The sequence below is a fragment of the Rhinolophus sinicus genome, linkage group LG03 (assembly GCF_036562045.2).
Source record: "Rhinolophus sinicus isolate RSC01 linkage group LG03, ASM3656204v1, whole genome shotgun sequence".
In the NCBI taxonomy this organism is placed as follows: domain Eukaryota; kingdom Metazoa; phylum Chordata; class Mammalia; order Chiroptera; family Rhinolophidae; genus Rhinolophus; species Rhinolophus sinicus.
Window position 1 is genome coordinate 152,896,245 of NC_133753.1, and position 12,106 is coordinate 152,908,350.

Here is a 12,106-nt window from a genome sequence, read left to right on the forward strand (position 1 = left end):
TCCATCTCTGACAGAATTCCTACTCACTAGAGGTAGCCAAGTTAAAAGAGAAAAGTTAGTGGCTTGACTATGTTTTACTTCATGAAACGATGTGGCCTCATCTCACTGAACAAAGCAAGAGAGCCCTTTGCCTGCCCCTTTCTGACCAATGGCTCAGAGACACAAGTTGTTGTCACAGAAAACTGACCCTGTATGGGCACTACTTTCTGCCAGTCTGCTGTCTTCTTGCCCTCTCTCCTTCCCCCCTCCACACCACCCACCACAACCACCCTGCCCCCAGACCCCTCCATGCTATGTGTAGCTAGAGGAACCTGTGGCTTATCAGAAGCTACATTAGAAAGAATTCTTCCAGAGGGGTAGGAAGGTCCCATTTAGGTCCATCAAAGCCACACTGGAAAAGTGCCTGTAACCCCCTGAGACCCGTACAGGAAGCTGAGCTCAACCACCTCCCACTGGAGGTCTGTGGAGGCATTTTAGCCAACACCTCAGGGGCCAACAAGCATGGCCCAAGCGAATTCATGACCTGGTCCTGCTGGCAAACACCAAAATCGGACGGCTGTCTTCTCATTCCAGAACAAGCAAGTAAGAGGAAAAGGAAAAAAGAAGCTATGAGCTACCACAGAACAAAGTTACATTGAAAATTCACAGGCAGAGTGAGCCAGAGTATTATTAAATCCAGAAAGAGAGAAAAATTTAGATATTTGAAATGTATTCGTTCTAAGACACACAATAGACCTAAAATAGGACCAAAAGGCCATGAAAGGAGAACACGATGTGACAATAGGCCAATAGGATGACAGGAAAATGGAGCTTTGTGAGATGAGAAAAGACTACAAGGAAGGAAAAAGGACAAGAAGAACTTAAACTGAAGTGAGAAGAATCAATGAGACAAAAATATCAAAGCAGCACTTCGAAATTAAACTTGAAAGATTCCCTCCAGAATGTGGAGAAAAGAAGGTTATAATTATAAAATAGAAGCTGTCATACAAAGACAAATAACAGAAATCACACTTCTCCAAGGAAGAAATCAGAAAAATTAGCTCAGAAGCAATAGTCAAAGCGACAACTGACAAGAACTTTTTTAAAGCTGAAAAAGAACCAAAAAAGGCAGATAAAACAATCTCACTGTTCCCTAGGAATAATAATTAAATGACACCTACTCTATAGAAACATTCTGACAATATCTGTATAATTGAAAAATTAAAAGTGCCTCAAGTAGAAAAAGCAGACAAAAAAGGTTACCAACAAAAGAATAAGGTCAGGCAGTCCCCAGATTTTTCTACTATTCTATTAAATGCCCAGATAGAATGGACCAGCTTGGCAAAGTATTCAGGAGAAAACATTTAGCCTAAGAAGTTAACTAGATAAATTACTTTTCTTTTACGAAAGAAGCAAAGATATACCCATAGCTACACAAGATTTCAGAAAAAATATCACTCCAATAAACTTTAAAAAAAATTTTTTTACCTAACATTTTATCCTAGCCCATTAAGAGCAGAATCAAAATTAAGGGTTCAGGAATAAATCAGGTGGTTTTTTTTCCCCAAAAAAAGCAAAAGTGAGCCCTGAAACCAGCTAAAGAATCATAAACCAAAAAAATTGTAAGTAGAGACTCAGATAACCAAGTAGAGACTCAGATACCAAATTATTCTTGAAAAAGATATTTTTTGAAAGATTATACATACAATATAAAAATAATAACTTAATGATGAATTTAGTATACTGACAGAGACTGGGGGGAAAAGGGTATATATGGGAAATAAAAGAATATTCAATTAACATAGCCTTAAAGTTATTATTAATAGACAATAAAAGAGCATATCATCTTGCCAAAATCCCTGGAGAAGATAAAAGCAAACAACACCTGGTATAAATAGCTAAAACAGACATCAAGGAAAATAGCATAGAACTATAAAAGATAGTTTGATAGCTATAAGATTAAATGTAAATCAGAAAAAAAATCAGTATAAAAGAAGGTCTCTCAGTTATATTACAGAATACCTATACCTAAATTAAAGACACAAACCCAAAATCAAAAACAAAACATTAGTTAAGGGAACTACAAAGAAAAGGAGAGGAATATTAATTTTAAACAAAGTAAAATTTAATGCAAAAGACTTAATGACATTAAAAGGGTAATTTTATGTTGATGAAAGTTAAATCTACAGTAAAGGTATGTTCTATGAACTTCAGTGTGCCAAATAATGTAACATCAAAATATAAGCAGTGAAATCTATTTATAAATAAGGAAAATGTTATAAAAACACAATATTTGTGAAAACTAGCAACTCAGGCTTTAACAAAGAAAAATGTGGACACCAGGATTTTGAATATTTATGTCATGTTTTGTTTCATATCATGTTTTTAAGATTAAAACTATGAACCTTCACAATTAGAGACAAAATTACACCAATCAACATGGATTATATACTAAAAACAGCTAAGGTTGGACATATCATATTTTTTTAATCCAATGTAAAAAACTTAATGTTAAAAGTTTAAAACCCCAAATACTCCCCTACCCTCAAATCTGTAAATCTCACAACTTCTTCTAAAAAACTGTGGGTTAAGGAAGAAATCAAATGTATATTCATACTGATTCTAGAATTTAATCTTAGGCAATAATCAAAGATGTGGACAGTGATATGTGTAAAAGAATTCTCATCGCAACATTATGTTGTGAAAAATTTGGAAGACACTTAAGTATACAGTAAGCAAGAGATGACGAAATACATTTTATAGCATCATCACATGAAACATTAGCATAACAAGCTGACTTTTTTATTAGAAGGGACTCCTCCAGCAATTTTCTCTAGGTGGTAAAATTTGAGACATTTTTAAGGTTCTCCTTAAACCTGTATCTTCAATGAATCCTGTTGTATTTTTTTAAAATTAAGGACTGCTTTAATAGCTAAACATATCCTATATACTTTCAGCAATTTCCACCTTCCACTAAAACTCCTATGGCCATCCACCTGACCAACTCAGCATGAACCAACATATTCTGTACTACAAAAAGTTTACTTTTCAGTGAGCCCTGGCTCCCTAAGCTACACTAACTACGTTTGAGTATCTGACTACTACATATTATTAACTACATATTAGCTATACATAAGCATCATTAACTATGTATTTGTGCCTAAGGGCCCAGCGTAATGATAGCTGCTGTAGGGGATACAAAAAAAAAATTGTTGTGTGATTATGGTCCTGAAAAAACTGAAAGTCTACTTTAGTAGTTACAATCAGAAGAGGTTGTACATAACCCGGTATTAAATAGAATAGGAAAACATCATGTGTCAGAATTTAAGTCCCAGTGGTCAGGGAAGACTTTCCAAAAGGAAGTAAGAAACCTGGACTGACGCAAAGGAGTAGGGGAAACTGAGAGAAGGGAGATTAGCATAAACGCAGGAACAGAGACAGGAAAACGCACGCACGGGGAAAGCAGGACAACAGGCCTGGCACGGCCTCTGGTTGTAGACAAAGGCTGAGGAGGGAAGCAACCGCGGGCCTACTGGGCAGGACGCAGCCAGGGAACCCGACGCATCGGAGAGCTTGGGCTTCGTCCAGCGAACAAAAAACAGAGAAGTCCTTAAGTGTGTATGGGCTGATGAAAGTGCTGTTTTACAAAGGTTAATGTGGTAAAAGTATTCAGAATAAACTGTAAGTGAAATACCTGGAGAGGGAAACGACCAGTTTGCTCTCCGCAGTTCCGAAGGTGGCGATGAGAATCGGCAGAGTGGTCACAGTGAGAAAGGAAATGAAACGGTGACTGAACAACATCGACTGCAGGGACCAAAGGAAGAGGAGGCAACGTGCCCAAGTCTGAGCTCCTACCGTTAGGGGAGCAGGAAGCACAAACTTTTGCAAGTGGATTTTTAGGTCAGTTTTAGCCACACTGGTCTGGGAGACACAAAAGCTCTGGATGGTGTTGCCTACAGATAGGGTCACTCTGAGCCAGTGTGACTGGGACAGTCTTAGTTTATTACCCCTGTAGTTCTTCCATTATCCTCAAAAGGGGCCACAAATACATGGGTGCTCAGCCTCTCTAGACAACCAAAAATACGGAAGTAGAAAGTGAGGGGTAAAGACATTAATCTGGGAAGAACAGGTCTAAATATAGTATTTTAAAACAAAATATCGGATGACTATACTTAGAAACAAAAAGGGGAAAAAAATAAATGCCCAAGACCTGAGTTTGGAGGGCACTCAGTTAGGAAAAAGGAGACAATACAAGTAGTAAAACAGAAGAGCAGTGTGCCATGGAAAAGAGAACATTTACCTAAACGAAAGGACAATCAACGGGAAAACAAGAGAGACATCAGGGAGTCAGAATAATGAGCAAAGACCCTCAGATTTGACTAGCACTTGATGCTAAGTTTCCGTCAAAAGCAGGACTTCTGTTAAATATGAAGCCACAGGCCAAAATGCAGATGGGTAAGGAAGACATGGCAGGGACATCAGAGCCCCGAGTGAGGCTCACACAGCTTGAGGAGTTTGTCTTAAAATGAGGGGAGAGAAAGGTAGTGGATGTGGCTGGGGGTACAATTGTAGGGACCCAGCCTTGTGACCAAGGGAGGAGCAACGACCTATAAAACACATGCCATCACACATATACGCTGACTGCTGACATGCAGGCAAGGCAGAAACAATCCATCAATAATGCCTACAGCAAATTTCTAAAAACTTAACAAATTACATCACATCTGAACTGCTGGATGCTATTTCAGCTCCCATAAAAGAAAGAAGTCAAGTCTTCAAGGAAAGTGAAGTTCAAGCACGCACAGAGCTGGTGTCACTAAAGACAGTGTCACCTGTGAAAAGAAAACTCCATCGGCCTTCAATGCCATGTGCAGATTCTATTTTCATTAGATGTATACCTATCGATACATTTCAGTTTTTCATTTAATCATCTTCTAGGAATTTAAAGAGGAACTTTACATGACACCTTGCCCTGCTCTGCTTTTCCTTTTATGCTCCCATCTCACCCCCAAATAGCCCTCTAATTCTGGCACCAACAAATACCATAAAATGTATTTCACCTTCCTGGGCCTGAATTCTTTTGCTCTGCATGATTCTTTCACTCTACTATGTCCCTACTATGCACATTGTTCTAGGTACTGTGGATATAGCAGAGAAGAAAATCAACAAACAAAAATCCAACCCTCCTCAAATTTATATTCTGGTGAAGAAGGCAAATAAGAAAACCAATATATAAAACATACAGTAAGTTAATGGCGCTAAATGTTGGGGCGGGGAAGGGGGGAGAGGAAACGAGGGAAGGATGAGCCGAGCATAGAATGGTCAGGAGGCCTGGCTGAGGAGGTGTCATCTGAGCAGACCTGAAGGAGGCGAGGGGCAAATATACAGCCCTGTGAGGGAAGAGAACTGCAGGCAGAAGGAAGAGCCAGGAAAGGCTCTGTGGCACGGTATGCCTGGCGCGAACAGCACAGATGACCGAGTGATTGGAGCAGAGGGAGCGAGGGGGAGAGGAAAAGACAGGAAGGGCAGATCCTGGGGGCCTTGTAGCCACTGGCAGGGCGGTGGCTTTTAGTCTGGGGTTGACAGGAAGCCACTGGGGGATTTGGAACACAGGGATCTATGCCTCACCAAGCTCACTGTGGCTGATGTTGTGAGAACAGACTTTAGGGGGTAAATGTTCAGGGAAACCAGTTAGAAACTACTGCAATGATGGCTTTAGATCAGGGTGATAACAGCGGCAGGGATGAGAAGTGCAGACTTTCAGATACATTATTTCAAGAAAGCGCCAAAAGGATTGCTGAAGAATTGAATATGGGGAGGGGGGAGGAGGGGAGGGAGGGAGGGACGGAGGGACGGAGGGAGGGAGGGAGGGAGAGATGGGGGGGAGAGAGGGAGAGAGAGAGAGAGAGAGAGAGAGAGAGAGAGAGAGAGAGAGAGAGAGAGAGAGGCATAGAAATACTCCAAGATTTTTGGCACCATCATCCGGCAGGAATAATGGAGAAGCCATTAACTAAGACGGTCAGCTTGTAGGTGGGCACAGGAGAGGGAGAGCAGAGTTCCGTTTTGGATACGTGACATTTGAGAAGTTTCCTAGATACCCAAGTGGAGATGTTAAGTTGGCGGTCAGGTATACAAGTCTGGGCTCTGGGAGACGATGACTCGTGGACATAAAGTACTGGCTTTAACCATCATGGGTCATTGCTTGATAAGTTGTTAAATCATATGCAGGGCACTAAAACAAACGTCTATGTGCATATGCTTAGCAATGGCCCTGTCCTCAAGGGGCTTCCTGTCTAGGGAGGGAAAGCACAAAGCCACACACACACACACACACACACACACACACACACACACGCACGAGGCCCGAGAACTTACTGGAACACTGGAATGACTCTTTCCCCAGGAGCGTTTTATCACAAACCAAGCACTGCAGAACCCCAGAGAATGTCCCAGGGACAAATTGATGTCGACTCAGTTTCTCTTTGTCTTTGGCATCCTTGCTTTTTGTCTTCAGATACAGCAGCAGCAGCAAAGTGTGGGGAAATGAGAAAAGAGAAATGCTGAGAGCCAACTCTCTTACCGAAGTCATACACATGAAGTCTCTTCATTTACTATTGGCACTTAAGGAGTGCGATAACACCACATGTAATGGTACCCAGGACGCAGCTGTCTTAGTGTGTCCAATCACTTGGACAGTACTCCATAAGAACCATAGAAGCTTTCCCATACATGCGTATAAAACGTGAGGTAAGTGATTGTAAAGGGAAAGTGGAAACTATACTAATTGCTGAGACACTGCACCATCTATGATTTATAGATGACAGGCACAAACCTTCATTACCTTAGATTTATTGCGAGGGCTAGTCATCCTATTCATGAGGAAGCTGAATGTTCGGCTCACTTTGTACTTTTCAGACTCTGATTTGGCAGGTATAATGTATTTATCCCATTCCTCTTCTGGAATTCTACAAAAAAGAATCTGTTATCACGGCTTATAGGACTTAAAGAAGGAGCAAAATACAGGATATTCACATGTGTGTGCATGTGCACACACACACATACATATTTTAATACATATATTTTATATACAGATCTATACATTTATTTTTATACAGATATTTACACATATTTTTTCAGGTTTTAATGGTTATTCTAAAGATAAAGATAGAAACTATTCAAATATATCTTATAGATGGATAGGTAGATAAAGCAACTATCTCACACTGTTAATAATTATAGAATCTAAGTGGTATTCAGTATGTAATTCAATTTTTCTGTATACTTCAAACTTTTCCATAGTAAAATATTAGGGAAATAAAGGAAATTTTAGGCTTATAATTTTACTCTGAAAACATTTATCTTCCTGTTTACTATGCTAATAGAATTTTCCTCAGGCACAGAGAAGCCAAATAACCAACAATATGGAACTGGATTTTATTTATTTTTGGAACATAGAGATAATACTCAGCCGACACACATTTCCTGTGTCAATATAGCCTGAGAAACAGACTTGACTGCTTCTTGGTTCAGTGTCTCACACTCAAACAGGCTATTTGCAATCTGAGACTCTCTAGATTGCACCCCCCACCAAAAATAAATAAATAAATAAAATAAGAGGCAAGCTAGAGGTAATTTCACCCAGTCTGTGAACACACTGAACATCATTTATTTTCCTTTAATACATATAATAATTCATCAGAAAAAAACAAGTCCCAGCTATGAAAAGTTATACAATATTTCCTCTAGAACTTTCTCTGATAGTCTTATATTTCTAATATTATTAGAGAGGGACGGAGGGAGGGAGGGAGGGAAGGAGAGAGAGAGAGAGAGAGAGAGAGAGAGAGAGCGCATATATTAAGGATCAACCTAAATATCATGTCAAACCAGATAACACTTCCTTTAGACTATTTCCAAAATGAACATTTCATAACCAAAGTCTCTCCCACTTCTCATTTGTCAGCATTAGTGGCTAACACATTCATCTCTGGGGAATACTTTTGAAAAGAAGTTATATTATTGATATGCACTAAAATATATATGATTACATTTCATGAAAATGAATTCAATGACATCTTTCTAGGACTTCAGTTTTCCTCATGTGATCAGTTACAGGCTTAGACTAAATTATTACTAAGGGCCCTTCTCACACTTAAATATAATATGTACTTACCCGGTATGTATTAAACAAAAATTTAAATTATTTAACCTCTAGACAATTTAGAGTTCAAACCTATGAGTGCCTTCAGAAAAACATAATAAATAATGGCTTTAGAGCTGCCTCTTGGTCATGAAGATCTGAAAGCATAGTGAAGCAGGACAGTGTGTATCCTGCTTCTGGAATACCGCACAGTAAGTGATACTGGGTTTGCTACTTAGAGAAAACAATTGAAAAGGTTAGAAGGAAAGACGGTGAATAGAAGTGAATGTACCATACAACTATTCAGAGTAACGAAAGGAACGAAGACCCTCTTATTTCTTTTATTCCCACAGCTACCTCCTTAGACAACTGACCAGTTCATATACTCTGTAAATGTCCATACCTCTTGTGTCTTAAGCGTCCTAATTTGCAAAACTCATGGCATCATATTCAACAGCCTCACTTTTGGAATGGGGAGAAAACAACGCATTTGAGAGCTTAGGAAGAATCCTCTCAGGAACACCTTTTGTGACCCCACCAAGGGCCATTCAGTGTCTAAGAGAACAGTAGATGGTGAGAAGACATAAAGCTCAGAACTAAAGAATGGTAAGGTCAATGGATTTTGAGCTCAAGAAGACCTCTCCCCTACTTCCCAGCAGGAACACAACTCTCTCAAAGAAAAGAAAATTAATTATGGTTTACTTGACTCTACTCCCAATTCCCCATGCTACAGAAGACTATATCAAGAACAATGTTGCAGTTTTGACGTAAAACCTACATACGTACCACAGTTTACCATGGAACCTATATATTTCTACAAAATGACATAAAATCATACCAAGTAATCTTTAAGCTCAAAGGCTGGTAAGACCTGAGACATGACAATGTATACAAAACAAAAAAAATACTGAAACACTAAATATTAAAAACTCAGAATAAGCATCCAACCCAGTAGAAATGTGAGGATCATAGTCATGATCCACTGTCATTTTATGAAAATGGATAACAGTGTAACCTCTGCACAAATGTAGAAGGTTGGTTGATTCCATGTTTCAAATCTAACTATGTGGTATTCACCTACAATAATAAATAGGTACTTTAGAGAACTGAGGAGGGAAAAATCCTCAACTGATTTCACCACAAAATTTAAATAGCTTGTCAATTTATAAGCATCTGGAAAAAATTAATTTAAACTCTTTTCAATATCCCAAAACGAGAATGCCTAAGCTCTATTATAGTCAATTAGATGACCAATGCAATCAACCGCCATACAGTTTTACAAGCTCCTTTCTTCAGAAATGCTCTTGGTATTACCTTTTCAGTAGGTAAACAGATATTTAAAATATCTTAAGAACATGTAGCCTCAATATCTTAATCCTTAACCTACTATATCCATAACCTACATTTAAAAAATAAACTGGGAGTCTAATTCACAGAAAGTTCCCACTATCCAAATTGAAAATTGACACAGTAAGACTTCTTTGAACACTCGGATGCTCAAATGTTTTTAATAAAAGCAGATGTAGTCAACTTAAGGTAGATGGCGGCAATAAAGTATGAAGTCACGCCACATAATGTTGAAGAAGTTGGGATAGATGGAATGTCACTCCTGCAGAAATGAGCCTGCAAGGTCTGGAGCGAGCCCTCTTTTACCTGGCTGCATTTTTCCCAGAAACTAAGTGATTAATATAAACAAGAATTCCAATGTAGGTAGGTAAATATGTGCAACACGACCAAAGCAAAGCATTAGGTATGGCCAGGGCTCTACTGGCATATCCAACAAGGTATTGGGAATAGGATAGATTAGAGAAAAGATCTACTCTACTAGATACACCAGGGGATGTGATTGAGAAAGTCAGATGCTTTTAGGATGTACAGATCAAGGGAAACTAAAGAGAAAAACAAAACAAAAAAAAAACACAGGAATGATAGCAAATGAAGAATAAGAGAGAAAGGGACACTCTCTATATACATCTCATCCAAGTAAAATCACTTTATTTTCTAATATTTAACCAATTATGACATTGGCTCTTCTAGTCTTAAATCCCTCTCCTAATGAAAAATAGTTTTTATGTAAAATAAACTCTTGATAATCAGTCCATTATTTCTCTAATGTTAAAAAGATGGCAGGGAGAAGACTGCTAACCAAAATGATGAATGCATTCCAGAATTAGTAAATTGCTTAAATGAAGTAATAAACGTAAGCAGCTTAAAACAGTACAAGGCACATAAAACACCCAGTGATGGTCAGTTATTGCTGCTCCTGCTTTTGTCATGGTCATGCTGTCACCTTCCTCATCCTCCTCATTTTGAAGGGCATTCTTAGTCTTCCTCTGGTTTTCTCATTTCAAAGTTTCTATTCTATCTCCAAAATACAGGCATAAACAAAAGGAGGCTTTTTCTTATTGATACTTTTACTCCAAGATTTAAAGCAAAATAGTACATCTTGATCTATATATTAAAACATTTCAGAATTTTAGCATTAATAGCACCAAAATTAAAACCTTTTTCTTCTTTTCCATGTGGTCTCTTAAAGCCAAACATTTATGCCATTTCTAACCTAACCTCAGAGTTATTTCACATGAGCAGTTAGTTACTCAAGGCCAACAGCACTCAACAATTCTCCCAGCTCACTAGTCAGCTTCCCAAACTTTACTCCAGCTATAGTTTTACTTCTTAAGGAAAAGAGAAGCTTAGGCATAAAGCTTTCAAATCTGCATATCTATCAGAAGATTGATAATGTGTGGGGAGCCATGATCCCCCCACAATAATGCTTAATGTACTTTCTGCATCATTTACTCATTGTTTCCAACTTAACACTTCTAAGCAGTACTCCATCCAGATAGTAGAGATGTACGTAATTTTACTAACAATTGTCACCCCAATAAATTTAATAAAATAAAATAAATAAATAAATAAATAAAAGAAAAAAAAGAAAAAAAACGCAGATAGTAGAGATGTTTAGGCACTTTCTAAAACTGACCGCCCAGGGCCTATTACCATAGTCAGGGCAGACAGCCCTAACCAGATCCTGATACCTTTCTAAAGCAGGTAGATCTCACGCTGCTCCCTTTGGTCCTGTATGTCAGAAGTGTTTGGTTTTGACAATAACTCAAAATAGAATACTCTGTCCCCAGGCCTGAGGACTGCATATCTGGGACTGAAAAGAGCAGCTGGCTGACCTATGTTGATACAGATCACAAAAGAAGCAAAGGATTCAGGCAGTCACGTTACATAGAAACCTCACAAACAATTAAACAAATACCAAAAATGACGTGCACACATTTCCACATCATTTGATGGGTCAAGCAGTCCCTCGGGAAATCTGGAACAGTTACCTTTTTTCTCCTGGTGGCTCCGGTAAGCTGTAAGCTCTTTGTTCTATAAAACACAGAACAATAAAATGAAAACTAAGGCACACAAACTAGTAGTCATGTGTTAATCTGAAATGCACACACTCAACCATATTTCATTATATACACCACCAGTTATGAGAAAACAAGTCACTTTATATAAATAGGGCACTGCTCTGGATATTTTTATCACTTTCCCTGGTTTGCAGAGAATGGGGAAGAGACCAACACGTGGCAATATTCAGCGTTTTTTGAACTAAGATAGCATCTGCAAAGGGCAGCAAATATTTTCAGAAGTGCAGGAAATCAGTTCTGTCATTTTGGATATTTCTCACCAGAGCTTCATCCCTTATTTGTAACACTAATTCGCCAACATAATCAATAAATATCTTAGCTGCTTTTTAAATGAAGCTCAAAAGAAAAGTCTTGTAGCCAAGCCTAAAGAAAAGACCATTTTCATATAGCTGCGATGCCTTTATAAAATCCTAGCAGCAGCCAGTTCAGAGATGTGCTTTGTGGCTCCTGGGGAAGGGAGAACCACTTTTCCCATTGGACTTAAGGCGGGCAGAAGGGGCAGGCTCATGCAAGCAGCTTAGCGCCATCTTGTTTCTGGAAGGAACTGGAGCACTTACTACAG

The 12,106-nt window shown here is 38.7% G+C and overlaps 1 protein-coding gene across 2 annotated transcripts in view; it reads right to left on the reverse strand.

Annotated features, from left to right (window-relative positions):
- The window catches only part of ARHGEF28 (Rho guanine nucleotide exchange factor 28), a 289,872-nt gene that overhangs the window by 74,821 nt on the left and 202,945 nt on the right, over positions 1-12,106 (reverse strand). For both annotated transcript variants that reach the window (XM_019728118.2, XM_019728120.2), the window contains 3 exons: positions 11,455-11,497; positions 6,821-6,944; positions 6,355-6,487 (listed from right to left, as the gene is read on the reverse strand). In XM_019728118.2, the coding sequence (XP_019583677.2) occupies positions 6,355-6,487; positions 6,821-6,944; positions 11,455-11,497 (300 nt within the window). The remainder of the gene's footprint in view (positions 1-6,354; positions 6,488-6,820; positions 6,945-11,454; positions 11,498-12,106) is intronic.